This window comes from Schistocerca nitens, chromosome 4 (assembly GCF_023898315.1).
Source record: "Schistocerca nitens isolate TAMUIC-IGC-003100 chromosome 4, iqSchNite1.1, whole genome shotgun sequence".
Lineage (NCBI taxonomy): Eukaryota > Metazoa > Arthropoda > Insecta > Orthoptera > Acrididae > Schistocerca > Schistocerca nitens.
Window position 1 is genome coordinate 357,301,816 of NC_064617.1, and position 20,845 is coordinate 357,322,660.

At 38.5% G+C, this 20,845-nt stretch overlaps 1 protein-coding gene across 1 annotated transcript in view; it reads right to left on the bottom strand.

Annotated features, from left to right (window-relative positions):
• Nucleotides 1–2,310: 2,310 nt before the first annotated feature.
• The window catches only part of LOC126252036 (uncharacterized), a 109,330-nt gene continuing 90,795 nt past the window's right edge, over nt 2,311–20,845 (bottom strand). The window contains exons 5-7 of the mRNA XM_049952825.1: nt 17,174–17,470; nt 16,485–17,081; nt 2,311–3,101 (exon numbers count right to left, since the gene is read on the bottom strand). Coding sequence (XP_049808782.1) covers nt 2,944–3,101; nt 16,485–17,081; nt 17,174–17,470 — 1,052 coding nt within the window. The 3' untranslated portion in view covers nt 2,311–2,943. The remainder of the gene's footprint in view (nt 3,102–16,484; nt 17,082–17,173; nt 17,471–20,845) is intronic.

The window sequence follows — 20,845 nt, forward strand, 5'->3', positions numbered from 1 at the left end:
AGGCAGTCGTTTTCCCCTCACTCTATTTGTGAGTGGAACAGGAAAGTAAATGACTAGTCATTGTATGCTGTATCCTCCACCAGACGCCGTATTGTGGATTGCGAAGTATCTATGATGAAATCACGAATCATCATTTGTGATGATGTTTGACAAAAAACTGTCATGATCAGCCTTATAGCACACAAGCAATTCTCACAGATGGTCATTTGTTGCTTGTTACGGTGTTCCATTAGACAGCGAGGAATTCAGCAGGCACACACCTTTGAGTATCCCCTCTGGTAAATGAGAGTGTCAGCACTACCAACAGAGATGTGCAGTTGTGCGGCAAGGTGTGTGTGCGTGCGTGTGTGTGTGTGTGTGTGTGTGTGTGTGTGTGTGTGAGAGAGAGAGAGAGAGAGAGAGAGAGAGAGAGAGAGAGAGAGAGATTCTTCAATTACCTTGAATGAGTGTGTCCACATTTTCCAACATCTCTGGAGTCAGAGCGGTGTTCAACTGGCCACCAAGTGGGAGATTGGACATGTTTGCACTACCTTGTTGTAATGATGATAGACACCTTGCCCAATAGCTCACCATGCTTTTTATCATTGCAGGTCTTTGCAGACATTCTGTAAGCACCTGTGAGTATCTGTGACACTCTGGTTTTCTGCCATAAGAAACTAATGACAGCTCTCAGCATGGAACACACCTCTGTTACAGATGCCATTTTGAAGACTATATATAGTGCCAATACCTATCAGAACTTCATGAAATTACAGGGGGTTGAAAAGGGAATATTCCATGATGTCCCACAATAAATTCCATATTTTTTCACCTGAAATTGGCTGAGAAAAGAATGTGTTACATTACTTATTGAATGCACCTCATATGCTGCACTACTCAGGATGATCAGTTCCCTAATAAGTGAGCAGTACAGTTAGATCTTTGTCTCTTCGCAAAGCACAGAGACTTAATGTCTCTGCTCTATTCATATTTGACTTGGAACGCTTAGCTGTTGCTAGTAACTTGTAGTGAGCCTTACCTCATCTGTGTTGTTTTGTAAGAGATGCCATACTACCTGTTTCAATGCACTGATGATATTTACAGTAGATAGTATATGTGGCATACAAATGACGCTCACACCTCTGTTGAGCATTGAGATGGTTTCTTTGTCATGATTCTTCTTTGACAAGTTGATGACTGAGTGTGGTATCCCATGAGGTATACCTGCACTTATTCTGTGCAAAGTACTCAAATTAATTTACTTGTATCATAGTTTTGATAATATCAGATTTTTGATGGACTGTTGTGGTCATTTCAACCCACTCCCAGGTGAAAGGTAAGCAGGTTGTAGATAGACATTCTTGGATAAATGCTTCACTGATTTCTTGCCAATTTAGATTTGTATGTAATTCCAAGATAATTAAAACACTGTGAAGAGCACTGATGCCACATTAAATATTGTGTTCCCAGTTACTGTCGAACTCAGGCCTATAAACAAACAAATGATTATGTTTGATGAAATAGAAATCTTATCCCGTATATCTACCTACGAGGATTTTGTCACCAAAGTAGCTGTTAACATCAGAAAGTGCAGTAACTACTTTAACCAGGACAGTTACTACACCCACAGTGGTGCATGGAAATTAGTACTTTATGTTGAAGTGCTATAGAGAAATAAGCTACATTATCAATTCTCTAACAAAATCAGAGTCACTACCAATGCTCCTCCATTATAAACCTTGACATACTCTCGGATAGCATACAGAAGTTCTGTAAGTTCATGATGCCTCCATGACACCATTTAGCCAACTAAATGAAGTACCATATGGTCTTACGGATGATGATAACAGAAAGTATATACAAACCTGAAGTGGGAACAAATCCATAAAGTAGTTATCCACGAACATCACTGCGAAAAACTATGTTGTTGTGCCTTCTAAATGTTGTAGTAAGTTTTTATCTTGAGGTTTGTGTATTGTGTGTATGTGTGTGATACCTCTATTAGACATGAGAAAGACACGTAATAAGGCAATGATTATCCAGAAATAAGGTGACACAGTGTTAGCAATCAGACTGAATGTATAATATGTTATACCGGACTGTAGCATACAATAAAGAATTCCAGTTGGCAACAATGCAACCTACATATAACATTATTGCTAATATAATACCTAGGATATAAAACTTACCTGGTTACCCAGGAACTGTAACACCTTATTTAATGATGTGCTGTAATATACCCTGCCGCACAGTTCTATTCTTTAAGCAAAACATTACCAAATTGATCAATATTTTTTTGCTGTTCAGAATCAAATTATATTATAAAATCTATTAACTTTGAAGGAAAGCTTTTAATGTAATGACTTTCATATTTTTTTTGCAGACAGATTCTACAGTGCTGAAAAAGAAATATTGTCAAAAGAGGGGACAGAATACAAAACTAGTTATCATATTTGGGACTGTTGCACTGGCTGCTTAAACTGGATACATAGATACACGTGGTACATTACCTAAATAAAATAATAAATTAAAAACACACATTAGAATGAATGAAGAAACTATTCAATGTTTGTACATCTTTTAAAGATCAAGAGCTGCCATAAAATCAGTGACTAGTGGAAAATAACAACAATAAAAATTATTATTATTATTACAGTTCTTTACTTTCGTTGCACTACATAGTGTGCATGATCACTCTCCAATAAAGTAATGAAAACAAAACACGCAATGGATATTCTTTCTCTTCAAATTTTCAGACATACTGATAATGAATGACATGTCAAGCAAATGCATGACCTGTGTGAAATATTTGCAATTATAAGATGGTAGCTAGTAGCCCACACATAAAAATTCACATTTCTCCGCTCAAGTGTAAACACACCATTTCATTATTTTGTGTGTTAAATCACAAACAACACATTTATAACTGAAAAATTAACCCTACTGCATCCAGTGCTAGTGGTGCTAATGCACAACTTCTTCATATAGCTTTGGCAATTCAGCTTCAAGTCGTATTACACGAATGTGAGATTGGAGATTTCCTGGAGACTGCCCGTCACTGAATGTTGAAAGATATGATATCAGCTCGTGGGAACCATCGCCATCCAGATCGGCAACCAACACTGAAAAGAGAAAGAATATGCCACCATCAGTAAACTCTAAGTGTTATGTCTTTACTCTGCTACCAGTAACACCCCCCCCCCCCCCCCCCCATGACCACTACACTATGAAATTATGAAAGCCACCCACACAGTTGGGGGGAAAAAAAAGAAAAAGAAAGAGAATGAGAGAGAGAGAGAGAGAGAACGCAAGTAATTGGCAACACTGCAACCCACGTATAATGGAATGGGTGAATGGAGCAAAACGATGGGGCAGAGTGAAAATAAGACAGGCTGACAGCTGGGAGGGAGAGGCAATAAGGGTGGCATCAGTGAGTCCATCCTGGCACCAGCAACGGAAGTCGCGTCTGGCACTTGATCAAGTGGGAGGTAGATTGAGAAAAGAGGGATATAGAACAGAGGAATAGGGAGACTGGGCTATCGTCTGCTGATTAATGAAATGAAGTGAAAAAGCATACTGACTGGAGTGGAGGTCAGTGTGGGGCAAGGGGCAGCAAACGTTGGGGGTCAGGAGGTTTCTGGCGTCAAAGGATGTGTTGCAAGGACAATTCCCACCTATGTACACCAGAGAAGCTGGCAGACTGCACTATGAGCTGTTAATTAATGCAATTAAGTGAGAAGATGTACGGACAAGAGTGGAGGTGGATGTGGGACAGAAGATATCAATACTTGGGGTCAGGGGGATTTTGGGATCAAAGGATCATTGTAGCAGGGTCATGAAGTAACCATTCAGGTTCAAAATGTTGTTTTCATCAGTATTTTCTGCCACTAGGTGATAGACTCTGCTGTTATGCAGAGTTTGGCAGTAGCCATTATTTAGGTGGACAGCTGACTGATGATGATGATCACAAAAAGTCTGTGGAGAAGTTACAGCACAATTGGTAAGTGACATGACTGTTTTCACGGGAGGGTAGAATATGCCTCTGATGGGACTGGAATAATATATACTAGGTGGCTGCAAAGCATAGGTCTTGTACCGGGGTGTTCCCCAGGTATGTGAAATATGGGAATAGGTCTGGCATAAGGATGGACTAGGATATTTCATAGATTGAGTGGGTGGCAGATTACCATCTTGGGAGAGGCTGCACAGGTTTTGGGAAGGATAATCCTCATTTCAGGGCACAATGGAAGGTAGAGGATATGGGTGAGTAGTTCCAGTCTTGTGATATTAAATAATTAGATAGGTGGTCCTTTCCAGTTGGTATGGGGTGGTGGGTGGGGGAAGGGGGCAGGTGAGAGGGGAACAAAGGTGTGCTTGGAGAATTAAGGGCATCTGTGGGTATGTCATGGGGTATATGTTTGTGGACTAGGTTTGGAGGATAGCGCTTGTCTGTGAAGACCTTCGTAAGACCACCAGCAAAATGGGCAAGAGATCGCTCATTACTAAAAGTGTGCTGTCCACAGGTGTCTATTACATGTAACAGATTTTTTAGCGTACAAAGGGTAGTAACTATTTAAGTGGAGGGCCTCTCAATGGTTAGTGAGCTTTATATGTACATTCTTATGGAGTCACAGGAGAGGTGGAGATCAATGTTCAGGAATGTGGTACGCTGAGAAAAAGAGGATCAGATAAAATGGATAGGAAGCTTGGCTGAAGGTTAAGGGACTAAACAGAAAGGTCATCTGTCCCTTTGTCAGAGGCATCTCATTTGGAGTTAGTCACATCACCCAGAAATTTGAATTATGAAGTATATAGCAGTGGTAAAATGAGGCTCTGAAATCAGTATTGATGCCACAGCTGAGAAATCATTTAAAGAAAGATAAATTAAATGTGTTGGGCCAAAAGGTAGGTTAGGAAAAGTAGGTAAGAAAAGATTGTGTCTTGGCTCTGGGTCCATTTCCTGAAGATATCTTCAATGAATCTGAACCAGAAAAAGGGGTATGGGAGCTTAGGTAGCTATGAAGATTTTCTCTGGATGATCAATTAAGTGGATGGGATATGATGGTGCCACAATTGTACTGTGAGCTACTTTGAATATCTTTCTATCATAGAAGAAGGCATTGTGAATAAAGATATAGATGGTCTGGTGTATAATGAATGAGGTAGTGGGTTTGGAGTTTGTAAGATGTTAGGAAAGCAAGGGCACAAAGGAATAAGAGGAACGGCTTGTTATTGCAGAGGAAGATTCTTCAACACTGACAAGCATATAGGTAAGTGGTAATACGGTGGGAACGGTGGAAGGTGATGATGGAAGCTCCATAGCCCATGCCATCTGGTTCTCTGAATTATGTATATCGGAGTTATTACTGTGACACATCCTTCGAACCAGCAGTCATCATAACTTCAATATTTGCTAGCCCCTCTCCACGCCTACCTCTGTCCCTGCCCTTATGCATCCCACTTCGTTACATTAACGTAAACCACGCTGACCTCTTGCAGTCTTCCTTCTGCTCTTTTCTCCCTCTCTCCACTCCCAACCTGCTTCTCCACTTCACTGCGTGTCACTCATGAATATTTTACTGAAACTGGTCCCACATGCCTACTCCATGCTCTTGCTGTCTCTTCTTCCTAGGTATCAGGCTTTCTTTCCTTCCCACCTCCACACTTCTCCCTCCTCCTCCCATTTCCTCTCACCCACTCCATCAGACCCACGTCCTGGCCCAGGTCAGGCTGCAGCTTCAAGACAGTGTAGTATCTGGACAATGAAGCCATTGGTGTGTATGTGCATATGTTGTCGTTTAGGTCTGAGAAAGAATATTTTCCAAAAGTAAAGCAACAACATCAAACATTTTTAGCCTATGAAGCTATCAATTGCCCAATGCCCTAACTACTTGGTGACTGATTATCTTCACTTTTTTCTACCAAGTGGGGTAGCACAGTGGTTAGCACACCGGATTTTTATTTGGGAGGATGACGGTTCAAATCCCTGTCCAATCACTCACATTTAGGTTATCCATGATTTCCCTGAATTGACCTTTTTGAAAGTGCACAGCTGATTTCATTTCCCATCCTTTTGTAATCTGAGCTTGCGCTTTGTTTCTGATGACCTCACTGTCAATGGGATGTTAAGCTCTAATTTTTCTTTTCACTTCTTCCATTATTTATATTCAAGTCAGGATTTTCCAGTACCATATTAATTTAATTAAAAATATTGGTTACCTGTAGGGTGTACAGTCATTAATATTTGCACTGGAATAGCTGATATGATAGAGGGGGAAAAATAGTCATCTTGGTGAATGGAATACTTAGCATGTCACACAATCCAAATATTGTACCAGCCACTGGCATCATAGTGGAGAGCAGGATAGGCGAGATACAAATCAGCGTGCATTTTTTCATGGACAGATAGTGAATGCTTAACATATGGGACACTTCATCTTCTGAGGCTGTGTACGCACTGGTGTTTTCACATGCCACAACATCAACAAAGTAATATGATGGTAAGTCAATTATTATTTGCAATTTAGTTATATTTTTGTTTATTATGGTAGTACTGTCATTTTATGTTGATGACACATGCTTCGTCTATTTGTTGTTATATCTTTGCAATTTTCAAGCTGCTAGGTTAGTTTTGTTATCATTGCTGTGCTGTTGATTATGGCTGCTCTGCTGTCTATTTGCACCAAAGATGAGCAACATTCAATGATCTGTTTTTTTTTGTGGTCAGAAGGCATATCAGGGGCTGAAATTCATGGAATACTTTTGGTGCAGTACAAGAACAGCATTTTGCCGCAACAGTGTCTACGAATGGATTGAAAAATTCTGAAATGGTCGCACAGGTGTTACGCACGATGAAGGAGCCACACGGCCATTTACTGCCACAAATGAAGAAACCATTGAGTGTTCACATGAAATGATTCTCGTAGACAGACGATTAACTATTGACGAAGTGGCACATCATCTGCAAATTAGTCACGGTTCTGCCTACAAAATTATCACAACAGACTTGGGTTTCATAAAGTTTGTGCAAGATGGGTTCCAAAACAACTCACATAGTTGCATAAACAAACGTGCTTGGACATTTGCAAAAAACATTTGGATCGCTATGGTAAGGAAGAGCACAACTTCTTAGACAGGATCATTACTGGTGATGAAACATAAATCCATCATTATGAGCCACAGAGTAAACGGCAGAGTATGGAATGGAAACATCCAAATTTGCTGTGCAAGAAAAAGTTCAAGACCCAACTGTCTGCAGGAAAACTGATGCTTATGGTTTTTTGGGACACACAAGGTCCAGTACTGGAACATTATGGGGAAAGGGGCACAACAATGAACAGTGTACATTACAGTGAGATGCTTACTGCCAGGCTAAAGCCTGCAATTCGAAGCAAACACCGAGGATTGCTGTCAAAAGGTGTTGTGTTGATGCACGACAATGCCCGTTTGCATACTGCTGCCCACACTGCTGAAACACTCCAATAACTCAAATTTGAAGTACTGGATCATCCTCCATATAGTCCTGATCTTGCCCCTTCTGACTATCACTTGTTTGGTGCACTTAGACTGGCATTAAAGGGCTGTCGATTTGCCTTGGATGAAGCAGTGAAAGAAGTAGTGCATTCCTGGCTAGCAGCTCAACCGAGAACCTTCTTTTATGATGGCATCAGGAAGCTTGTACAATGATGGACCAAGTACATTGAAATGCAAGGAGACTATGTTGAAAAATGATGTTCTCTTAAGTTTCCTATTTGATTACAATAAAATTTTATAACTACTATGCAGATAATAATTGACTTACCCTCATACAATTATTAGATTATTACAATTAAGGGAAAGCCATCTCTGCCAAAGTAAATTACCATGGTCAACACATTATGACAACAGGCACCACTGACAGTCACTGCTTGTAACAAAGAACAGAGGGACAACAGTTCGGCAAATCACTTACCATTTCAATGTTGGATAACAAAACAGTATTAGAAATGCTTACTCATTATGGAGATACAGAAGCTGTTATTCCTCATAGTCAAATGTAGTCTGGACTCATGAGTAGTGGTGCACATGCTGATGGCAGGGTACAAATATATAGAAAACCACACAACATGGTGCCTACGGAACACCACACAAGTGGCACCTAATTGTATTGGGTTACTGTACTCCCATGGAAAGCATTTCAACTTTAGCTGACCAATACCTCCAACCCATTATTTGGAGCCTAATTTCTTACATCAAGGACATGAAACACTTCCTTTAATGCCTCTCCACCATCCCTGATCTACTACCACCTGGATCCCTGAGTGTATGAGTGCTGTGGAAAATTAAATAAGGAACACACTACAGCCAAAAAGAAAAATAAGTGCTTAACAGAAAATATAGTGACAATCAACTTCAAATACCAAGAACTTGTGACAAAATATAAAGAGTTGGAAAAAAATTGATAGAACCTATCATAAACACTGCCTAACCAAAAACAGCATAGTTGTTAATGGTCATTCTTTTCGGAAAACACGGCATGTGCCAAATAAAATGTATAAGGAAGCATAGCTATAAGTAAAGCTCCAGTGATAATCATTAAGTCAGCTTCTGGTACAAGACTCTGCGATGAAACCACCAGCACAGGAGATATAAAGTGCAACAAGAAAGCATCTTGTAAAGTTTCAAATAAGAAAATTCTGATGGCAAGAAAATGCTCTTACTTTATGCCAACAATAATGGAAAATACCTATCTGTACCCATCCATGAAAATGTCTGGACAAAGCATTTAGTATTTACAAAAGCTAAACCTGGTGCCACATTAAATGTTGGTGATGCAGCCTTGAGTCCAAAGACTGGTTTGACGCAGCTCTCCATGCTACACTATCCTGTGTGAGCCGCTTCATTTCCGAATAACTACTGTAACCAACATCCTTCTGAATCTGTTTGCTGTATTCATCTCTTAGTCTCCATCTGTGATTGTAACCCCCCTGAACTCCCCCCCCCCCTCCCCCACTTCCCTCCAGTACTAAACTAGTGACCCCCTTGATGTCTCAGTGTGTGCCCTATCAACTGAATCCTTCTTTTGGTCAAGTTGTGCCACAAATTTCTTGTCTCTCCAATTCCAGTCTGTTCAGTACCTCCTAATCAGTTACGTGATCTACCTGTCTAAAGTTCAGTATTGTTCTGTAGCACCACATTTCAAAAGCTTCTATTCTCTTCTTGTCTAAACTGTTTATCATCCCATGTTTCACTTCTACACATGGATGCACTCCAGACGATTAGCTTCAGAAATCACTTCCATATACTTAAGTCTATATTCGATTCCATTCTTCAAAAACACTTTTCCTTGCCGTTGCTAGTCTACATTTTATATGCTATCTACTTTGTTCATCATCAGTTATTTTGCTGCCCAAACAGCAAATTCATCTAATACTTCAAGTGTCTCAATTCCTAATCTAATTTCCCTAGCATCATCCAGCTCAATTTGACTACATTCCATTAGCCTTGTTTTGCTCTTGTTGATGTTCATCTTATATCCTCCTTTCAAGACTCTGTCCATTCTGTTCAGCTGTTCTTCCACGTCCTTTACTGTCTCTGACAAAATTACAATTTTTATTTCTTCTCTCTCAACTTTAATTCCTATTTCAAACTTTTCTTTGATTTCCTTTACTGCTTGTTCAATGTACAGCTTGAATAACATTGAGAATAGGCTACATCCCTGTCTCACTCCCTTACCAACCCCTGCTTCCCTTTCGTGCCCCTTGACTCTTATAGCTGCCATCTGATTTCTGTACAAATTGTAAATAGCCTTTCACTCCCTCTATTTTACCCCTGCCACCTTCAGAATTTGAAAGAGAGTATTCCAGTCAAGACTGTCAGAAGCTTTCTCTAAGACTACAAATGCTATAAATGTAGGTTTGCCTTTCCTTAACCTATCTTCTAAGAGAAATCATAGGGTTATTATTGCCTTGCTTGTTCCTACATTTCTCTGGAATCCAAACTTATCTTCCATGAGGTCAGCTTCTACCAGTTTTTCCATTATTAAACCCATAGTTCTGTAATATTCACATCTGTCAGCATCTGCTTTCTTTGGAATTGAAATTATTACATTCTTCTTAAAGTCTGAGGTTATTTCACTTGTCTTGTACACATTTTGTACATCAGATGGAAGAGTTTTGTCACGGCTGGCCCTCCCAAAGCTGTCAGTAGCTCTGACAGAATATCATCTACTACCGGGGCCTTGTTTCATCTTAGGTCTTTCAGAACTCTTGTTAAATTGTTCTCACAGTATCATATCTCCCACCCCCTCTTCATCTACAACCACTTCCCTTCATATAATATTGTCTTCAAGCCCATCTCCCTTGTATAGACACAATGCATACTCTTTCCACCTTTCAGATTTCCATTCTTTCCTTAGGACTGATTTTCCATCTGAGCTCTCGGTATTCTTACAGCTGCTTCTCTCTTCCCCCAAAGGCATCTTTAATTTTCCTGTAGGTGGTATGTATCTATCCCCTGGTGAAATACGAGGGCTGTTCAAAAAGTAAGATGACTTTTCAAATTGCACAGGCAACGTACATTCGGTTATCAATCTTTATTTTTTGTATTAGAACAAATAAGCCCTCGGTCACAAATATTAAGTCAAAATTGACCAGGCTTCGACGCTACTATGAGCATCATCTTCAGAATTAGACTAACTGTTCTAAAACATATTAAGTATATATTACATTAATAAAATTAAAGTTTGTACTGACTGGAAAAAGATGCAGTACTTACAAGTCACATATTAAAAAAGATCTAAGCCGGTAAGGCGACGTCATGAATAGTTGTAAGTAAGATGGCGAGCCGCTAAGGGCTGCTCGTACTTTAGTGAACAACCCTGCATACTTTGTTTGTTTTTGACAGATAGAAATGTTAGAATTTTTTAGTGTGCTCGGAGATTTTTGATTATTAAAAAAAAGGTGCAAAGAATTAAAAATGGAATACAGTGCTCTAAAACACTTGAAATGTTGACAGTGGCATACAGTGAGTCTGCTATAAATAAAAAAAATAATTACAAGTGGTATGAGCTCTACCAAGTTCGCCGAGAAGATGCCAATGACAAACCTCGCTCTGGACACCGCAGCACATCAACAACAGATGAGAACATCAAAGCTGTGAAGAAAATTGTTCTGGAAAATAATTGAATTACCGTAAGAGAAGTTGCTGAGGATGTTGGCTTATCGGTTGGCTCATGTCATGCAATTTTTTCAGATGTTTTTGGCATGAGACGTGTGTCAGCGAAGTCTGTTCCAAAACTTCTCAATTTTGAGCAGAACAACCATTGCATGACCTTGAATGTCGTCAATGATGATCCTGATTTGTTCAAAAGGGTCACACCTGGTGACGAAACATGGGTTTACGGTTATGATGTTGTAACCAAAGCCCAATCATCCCAATGGAAGCATCCCGGAGAGCCAAGACCGAAAAATGCACACCAAGTTCGATCAAATGTCAAAGTTTTGCTCACTGTTTTTCTCAATTACCGTGGCATAGTGCATCATGAATTTTTGCCTCAAGGTCATATGGTCATTAAGGAGTATTACCTTGATGTAATGTGCTGTTTGAGAGAAGCAATACGAAAAAAACATCTGGAATTGTGGAAAAATGCATGTGCTCATTCATCATTGCTTGCGAGAGATTTTTTAGCCGAAAACAACATGACAATCATGCCGCAGACACCATATTCACTGGATTTGGCCCCTGCGACTTTTTCCTGTTCCCAAAACTAAAGAGACCTATGAAAGGATGAAGATTTTCAACAATTGAGGAAATAAAAATTGCATCACCGGAAGTACTCAAGGCTGTAGCAAAAAGTGCTTATGAGAAGTACTTCGAGGATTGGAAGGAGCGTTGGTAGAAGTGTATTGTATGTGAGTGGGATTACTTTCAAGAGGACAACACGAATATTGATGAATAAATAAATATTTTTTCATAAAACATAAAGCCACCTTACTTTTTGAACACACCTTGTACGCTTCTAAACTCTTACATTTGTCATGTAGCCAATCGTACTTAGTCATTTTGCAGTTCCAGTCAATCTGTTTTTCTGAATGTTTGTATTCCCTTTTGGCTGCTTCATTTGCTGCATTTTTTAACTTTCTGCTTTCATCAATTAAATTCAACATCTCTTGTTTTAGTCCAGGTTTTGTATTAGGCCTTCTCTTTTTACCTATTTGATACTCTGATGCCTTGACTATTTCATCTTTTAAAGCTACCATTCATCTTCTTCCCCTGTCTAGTCAACTATCCTCTGGTTCTTTCAACTTATCCAGGTCTCATCTCTTTAATCTGCTACCTTTTTCCAATTTCTTCAGTATTAATCTGCAGTTCATAACCAATAAATTGAGATCAGAGTCCATATCTGCTCCTGGAAATGGCTTTCAATTTAAAATCTGGTTCCTAAGTCTCTGTCTTACCATTCTATAATCAATCTGAAATCTTCCGGTATCTCCATGTCTGTTTCACATATACAACCTCCTTTATGTGTCTTAAACCAAGTTTTAGTGATGATTAAATTATGCTATTTGCAAAATTCTACCAGGCAGATTCCATTTTCAATCCTATCCCCGAGTCCATATTCACTAATTATCTTTCCTTCTCTTCCCTTTCCTACTACCGAATTCCAGTCCCCCATTACAAATAAATTTTCGTCTTCTTTAACTATATCAATAATTTCTTTCATCTCATCATACATTTCTTCAATCTCTTCATCATCTGCAGAGCTAGTTGGCATATAAACTTGTACTTCTGTGGAAGGATGGGCTTCGTGCCTATCTTCGCTACGATAATGCATCCACTATTCTGTTCGTAATATCTTACCCACATTCTTATTTTCTTTGTCATTATAAAACTCATTCCTGCATTACCCCTATTTGATGTTAGATTTATAACCCTGCACTCACCTGACCAAAAGGGCTGTTCTTCCTGCCACTGAGCTTCACTAATTCCCACTATACCTAACTTCTATCTAGCCATTTTCCATTGTAAATTTTCTAACCTACCAGCCTGATTAAAGGTTCTAACATTCCACACTCTGATATGTAGACTGCTGGTTATGTTTCTTCTGATGTCGACATCATCCTGAGTAGACCCTGCCCGGAGATCCATAAGGGTGACCATTTTACCTCTGGAATATTTTACTCAAGAGGATGCCATCATCATTTAACCACACAGTAAGGCTGCATGCGCTTGGGAAAAATTATGGCTGTAATTTCCACCTGCTTTCAGTTGTTCACAGTGCCAGCATAGCAAGGCTGTTTTGGTTGATGTTACAAGACCAGATCAGTCAATCATCCAGACTATTGCCCCTGCAACCACTGAAAAGGCTGCTGCTGCTTTTCAGGAATCACATGTCTCAACAGATACCCCTTGATTGTGGTTGCACCTATGGTATGGCTATCTGTATCACTGAGTCATGCAAGCTAACCCACTGACAGTAACATCCATGTTTCATCAGGGGGAAACGTTGTAACAGAAAATATTATTGCAGGAACAAGCCAGTTAAAAAGAAAATGTTGTAATTATATACAGTGGCATTGATATCTATCGAATAGAAAGTGAGACCGAACTGCAAGGTTTTATAAAAGTGTAATATGAATGTTGCCATTATAAATGTGCCAGTGTGACATGATTTTTCACAATGTTTGTATAGCAATAAAGAAATACAGTATTACAATTCAGAGCTAAAAAATCTTCATGGTAATTTAAATTTGATCACTCACTACATACACCAAAAATGAACCAAGACTGATCAAAACCATTATCTATGATCAGAAACTGCACGAATATTTGACTTACAATGAGAGTTTGAAGAAAAAGTGTTGTGAAAAAATAGAAATTTCACGTGAAATTTTTTACTGTATGATTTGTCACAGTTTTTATTAAGGTTAAACTAGACAACAATGCCCCAAATCACTTTGTTTAATTCTTGGTAATCAATCACCTAGAGAAAAGATTACTTAAAATTAGTTTACAGAACTTCACTGTGGTCATGCTTTTGTCAGCATTTAATTGCTTTTCCAGTTGATGAAAATTGCTTTGTGTGAATTTTCTGTTTGAGATAAGAAAACAGAAAGAAGTCAGTGAGCAACAAATCAGATATGCATGGGCAATGAGACACTGAGTCAATGTTTTCTTCATCAAATAATCAATTATTTGATATTGTGTGTGACAGCTGGCTTTTTCATGATAAAGAATAAGCCAGGATTTTTGGTTGCTTGTCCTGATTTCATGGATGACTTGTGGCAAACAAATTGCTGGTACTATTTAGTCATAACAAGTCCAGTTTAACCAAAGAAACAAGCAATAGCTTTCTTGTAAGTTATCTGCAAATGAATAACTTTTTGTTATTTTTGACTCATCTTGGAACACAAAACTTTTGATTGTTGCTTAGTTTTGTCTCAAAATAAGCATCTGATGTTAAAATCTAATGTGCAGCAACTTTAGATATGCCTAACAATGCCTCTACCTCAAGATAAGTTACATGTCAGCCCTCATCAATAATGATGTGTATAGCATTTAGTTTAGTTTAGTTTAGTTTAGTTTATTGAGCACCCGTTTTATCATGTACAATGATATGGGATTTGTCATATGTTACATACAGAAAAAATATGAATAACAACATATTATGTAAAAACTATCAGTGAATAATCTGAATTAAATATATGGGCAAAACAATTATAGCTTACATGATATAAATCTGTAACGATATAGGACACAAATAAGTTACATATATTCTGTGTATAATGGACAGCAACAAGAAACAATGATTATAACACTGTATTGACAGATTAATTAATTTTTGTGTGTACATAAAAGAGTCTACCCCACGACACAAGTTTGTATATGAGTAACTTATAAGATAGGTGAAGGCACGCTATCTTTCTGAAGAATTCATATATTCACTAACACTGTAAAAACTATTACTGATTAACATTCTTTTGAGTTCACTTTTAAAACTGCTCAGCTGCTGAATCCTTTTTATTTTTAAGGGAAGAGCACTATAGAGAATTTTTGGGTGGTATATTGCACTCTTGTTGTATTGGGCTTTCTTATGCACTTCTCTGTGAAATTCATTACTCTGTGTTGTTGTATAGTCATGGAACTCACTGTTTAAAGAAGAAAACTGGGGGTGAGACTTCAGAAAGCATATACTTTCATAGATGTAAATGGATGGAAGAGTCATGATTTTATATTCCTTGAAAATTTCCCTACATGGATCTCTAGGTGCAGCTCCTTTTATGATTCTTATTGCTCGTTTTTTAATAACAAAGGAGCCTTTTGCCTGACTTGAATTGCCCCAAAATATGACACCATATCGCAAAAGACTATGCATAAATGCATAATATGTACACAATACTGTTTGATCACTGCAGCAATTTTTGAGCATTCTAAATACATAGCAACATTTACTTAACTTTTTATTGAGCACATCTATATGCTTGTCCCATTTTAGATGCTCATCTAACCAAATTCCTAAGAATTTTGTATTCGGCGTTTGTAGTATATTCTGTTGGCCTAGCTTCACAGTTATATTGGGCTTCATATTATTTGAAACATGTCTGTAGTTCATCCATAATGTTTTCCCCTCATTCACAAATAAACTGTTGTCCCTGAACCATTTACTTGCTTCAACTGCTGTTGTTTCAATTTTGCTGTTAAGGTCAGTCTCATTCTGAGCTTTAATAAAGAGACTTGTATCATCAGCAAAAAGTACACAATCAGCTTGTGTTAAATAGTTTGGCAAGTCATTTATAAAGATCAAGAACAACAGGGGTCCCAACACCGATCCTTGGGGCACCCCATAACTAACTTCCTTATAACCAGAAAAGTATGACTTTCCATCATGAACTATTTCTACTTTCTGGGATCTGCCAGATAAATATGACTACTGGCACAACATCTGCTTTTGGTCAACCTTCACAAAAATTCACTGCTGACAGAAGTATGACCAGGATGAAATACTGCAAACTAATTGTAAAGAGTTTGACCTTCATGACAATCACAATAAATCAACCAATGCAAACTTTCACTTGAAATTTCCATTTTTTCGCAACACTATTTCTTTAAATATTCACTGTCAATGAAGTACTTGGCACGTTTTTGAGTTCCCACTGTTTAAATAATAGCAAATATTACAACACTAATGTCAAGTCTCAAATATACCATTTAATGATTGTCTGTATAACTTAAAAGGCGAGGCTTGTAATTCTGACAGCCTATGGTCTTGTTACATGAAGTTACCAGACAATGAACTGTATTTTACATTATAGAGACTATCTTAGTACAAGATAAAGTTATAGTAGAGGATGCTTATCAGACATTTCATTCTACACTGTATAGCAAATGTCTCTTTAGTATACCTGAAAATCTGTACCTACATTAATACTTTAAAAAATTATCCATGTTTATAAAGGACATCTACATTAATTTATACTCTGTAGATTGCAGATAAGGTTAGTGCATAAAAGGACTATTTTGCTTACATGATTCCTCTTGTAGCTTATGATCTGGCTGACAGCTATCACTTTGGTTGTGGCAAAGCTGCAATATTTCACTCTGACTGGTGTTGACAATGTGTGTACTTGTTTTATTAAATGTAATCAGTACAACTCGTTCATGCAACCAATGTTCACTTATATTGTCAACATAATGATTCTTTGATGTAACAGGAACATTTCTTCTGAGACGACTTCTGGAGAATGGGTTGCCAGTCAGTTCTCTGTTTTGATGATTCCACAACCAGAATTTAAGAACAAAGCCTTCTATTGACTGCCTCTTGAAGTCAAGTGCAGTGGGGATCATAGCATACATATTCTTGCCAGTGTAATTGTACAGAATACTACTTTGACCTTTGGAAACTATTTTTATTTCTGTCTGACATGTACCAGGGCATTTCCCACTGTTTAGCACTGTCAAGTGATGGTCACCTATATCATGTATTTCCAAATGAGTATTCCGTGGAGGTCTCCGAAGGCCATGCTGTTTCAAATTTTGAATTCTGTATGTGCTCTGATCTATGTGCCATGTGCGATTAGTAATTTCGGTATATAGTTGATTCACTGCTATAATCTGCACAGAATCTGTCAGAAGAGAAAACAAACCATAAGCAGCAGTTGTAATTATGCATATGCTTATATTTATCCTAATTTCAACTAAAAATAACTATGCTCACCTTTCCCAGCTTCCTCTTCACATGTACAAGTAATTCTCCAGTCTGTTTCCAAAATGATATTTGTTATTCTAGGACAGTCAGAGACCATCAGTGGCTGTCCCAGTAACTGGCCCATCTTTCCTGATATTAGTATTAAATGGTTTCGCTTTGCAGTATTTGTTTTGTGATTCTCTGTAATTGCACAAGCTGCAAGCAGTTCATTAGTTCCATCATGGTCTAAATCTGGTAAGATAAGGGGAAACTGTATGTCATCTACAGTAAACTGGAACCGATGTCTGAGATGCCATACCGTACTACCTGCAAAAGACAGTAAAAACATTGGGAGACTGACATCTCACACACAAAAATCATATTCAGCAATTTTCCATTGTCTTCAATCCACACAGGCAAAGAAAAGCAGTTATAAACCCAGTGGAAAATTCAATCTTCAGTTTTTTTGCTAGGTACAATTAGTTAATTATCATGTGAAATATATATTCATTAATTCACTGCAATTTGGAATGCATCAGTAAGTCATAATACATGTCTTACATGTTCCAAGTGTTTTTATGGTTACATGCTGACCATTTGTATAGTCGTACTTCAGGCTGCTTAACTTATAATTATAATAACTGAACTTAACTGGTCATAGTGCCACAAAAAGTGACTGTATGAACACAAAAAAAATGTATGGCGTAAAGTTTTAAAATAGTTTTTATCTATCTGACCCTTCAGAGCATTAAGTATATGATCAAGACTTTTACAATTACACACTTCACGCAACACGTGTTAAGCTAAGGCTGAGTAACAATACTAAAGAAATTCTTTCTTTGAGTGTTATATTCACTGTGGATGGAATGGTGATTTTAAGTGACAGGTTTAATAAATGAGTATATTTACCATGAGACTGTTATCAGCAAATGCATTTCCTTGCAAGAGATTTAAGAATGAACCCCTCATATTTAGTACATATTAATTAATTTTAAAATCATTTGATGTTTTCGGTCTTCTATGTGATATCATAATGACTCAAGCTTTTCTACAAAATATCTGAATATTTCCCAAAGAGGATCTTGTAACATTATACAGTGAGTATGCATAATTAAACAGTGCGCACCTCAACGGCCAGCCTAATGAGGCCACCATGCATCGGCCCAGACAGCACATGGGGCCCTCAACCACTCATCTTCACATGACTAATGTATGCTTCAGTGTTAGACTGTGACTTAATGTACTCCTTGTTTAAAAGTGTTTGCACTGATTACTACTTTACTCAAGTGTCTCTGTATATCCTTTCATGTGGAAGTGGAATAAAAGTTAGTTGGTGAGAATTCTGATATTGTGTTTGTGCAACATTACAATATTTATGGCAATGAGTGTGGTATTCTATTCAGAATGTTTTGTTTTAGGTTCACTATGACCATCATGCCAGTGGATGAAATTCTTCAATCCCTTGTTGAACAGCAGCAAGCTCCCACCAACCAGCAGCAGGTTCTCTCTGTAGCACTAAATAATTTGCCAGCTTCACTGACATGCAGGGGTTCACCACCGTTGACACAGCCCCCATTTTTCCTCCATATGATGATACTGCATATAAAAAATGCCTTCGACAACGTTTGCAAGCTTCTGGTGTCTCTGACCCTAACATGTGTAAAGCTTTCTTTCTGTCATGGATTTCTCCTTGTGTTTATCGCCTTTTGCGTCAGCTAGCTCCTGTTCAGGAACCTGCCAGTCTCTCTTTCGAAGAACTACTTCACTTGGTCTCTACTTATCAGTGCAAGTGAACTCGTGTTAATACTGCTCACACTGAGTTCTACTATTGTCCAAAGTGACCACAACAATTGTACAGAGTTTGGGAAGCAGAACTCCACAGGCTTAGCTGTCATTGTGTTTATTACTGAAGGTCACTAGGACTCATATGCCAATTCGGTGGTTAGTGATGCTATAATACGCTTGCCCCTAATAGAGAAGTTTGTGAATCCACCTTACAATGTAAAAATGCCTCTCTCATAGCGGTTTTGAACATTGCCCAGCCTTCTGAAGTATCTAGGAAATCAGATAGAAGCTTGGTGTGAAGTTGCCTCCACTGCTTCTCCTCCTCAGCCACCATCAGTTACCTCACAGGCAGAAGATGATGTTGTGGCCATGCAATCATGGCCTCCACAACACATGGGGTGATGCCATGCTAAACAGCAAAAGAATCAGCATCATAACAGTGGCCGTGTGTTCCTCTATCATTGTGCCCATATTATTTTGATCAACATGAGCAAGTCATGTGCACAAAAAGGTACAAATTGCATCTGTGTGCAACTCTCAACCTCAATCATTAGCCATGAACACATATGTGAACAGTGTTTGCCAAGTGATGGTAGCACCAAACAAACTATACGTTGGAAGTACGTGTTATGGACAAGATGCTAAAAATGCAAGAAGACATGGCTGTGGCAGTGACTTTGTTAAATTCTCAAAACTATGTGGACCTTGGATCAGCAGTGTTGTCCTCTATCTCTCATCGGTTGGTGAGTTACAACAAACAACAAATACTCATATTGGGATTGTTGTCTACTCCCCTACTCCATAAAGCAATTGTTTGGCCTTTGACATTTCTAATGGTGGATAATGCCAACACTGCAAACTTATTTGGGTTACACACTTTCAGAATGTTTGGATTCTCTATTTCTGATGAAGAGCATCTTGTTTTGGATCAAATTCTGTACCAACAACTGGACACATACTGCTCGGAATTTTTCTCACTGTTTTCACAAGGTTTTGGTAGTGCTACCGATGTCAAGGCTCACATCACAATGAAATGAATGGTGTGCCCAAGTTTTTTTCATGCCTGACCAATCCTAATAGTGCTTTCCATTTATTAATCCTAATAGCTTTATGGAAGCATGTAAAATTAGAATTAGATTGCCTAACATCCTTGGGTACTGTCACACATGTCTCCTTATGTGAATGGTCTACTCCACTGGTAATTGTTGCAAAACATAACAATAACCTTTGGCTCTGTGGCTATTTTAAAAAGTCTGTAAATACACAGTATGTTATAGATAACTATCCCTTACTCCATCAGGATGAGCGCTTAGCATGGCTTTCTGGGAGCCAATATTTTTTCAAGGTAGACTTGTCCGAAGCCTACTTGGAACTGACTGGATGATGATTCCAAACATACCCTCATAGTGAATACCTCCTTCAGATTATATCAATTCCAGCGCCTGCCACTCAACATCGCTATCACCCTTTCTATTTTCCAATGAATACTAGAGAAACTCATGGCCTCCATGCCGGGGCGCGTTAACTACCTGGATGATATTGTAGTCTCCAGTTCCTCAATAGAACAGTTGTGGAACCTTCGATGGTGCTGCATGTTGCCAGGTTGAAATGTAACTCGGACAAATCACAATTTTTTTCAGTTGTCTATCATCATCTCAGTTTAGAAGCTTCACGTGCAGGCATTGAGCCTTTACACCAGCACGGTGATGCCATTACGGCTTTGCCACGTCCTGCCGATGTCAAGAAGATTCAGACCTTTCTCGGAAAGATTGCATACTACCATAAATTTCTTCCTGATGTGGCCTCAGTGGCTCAAGCCCCTTCGTGCTCCATTATTTCACTGGTCACCCAATTGTGACTGTGCTTTTACGCTGTTGAAGTCAAAATTACACTCGGCGCATTGCTTGGTTACCTTCC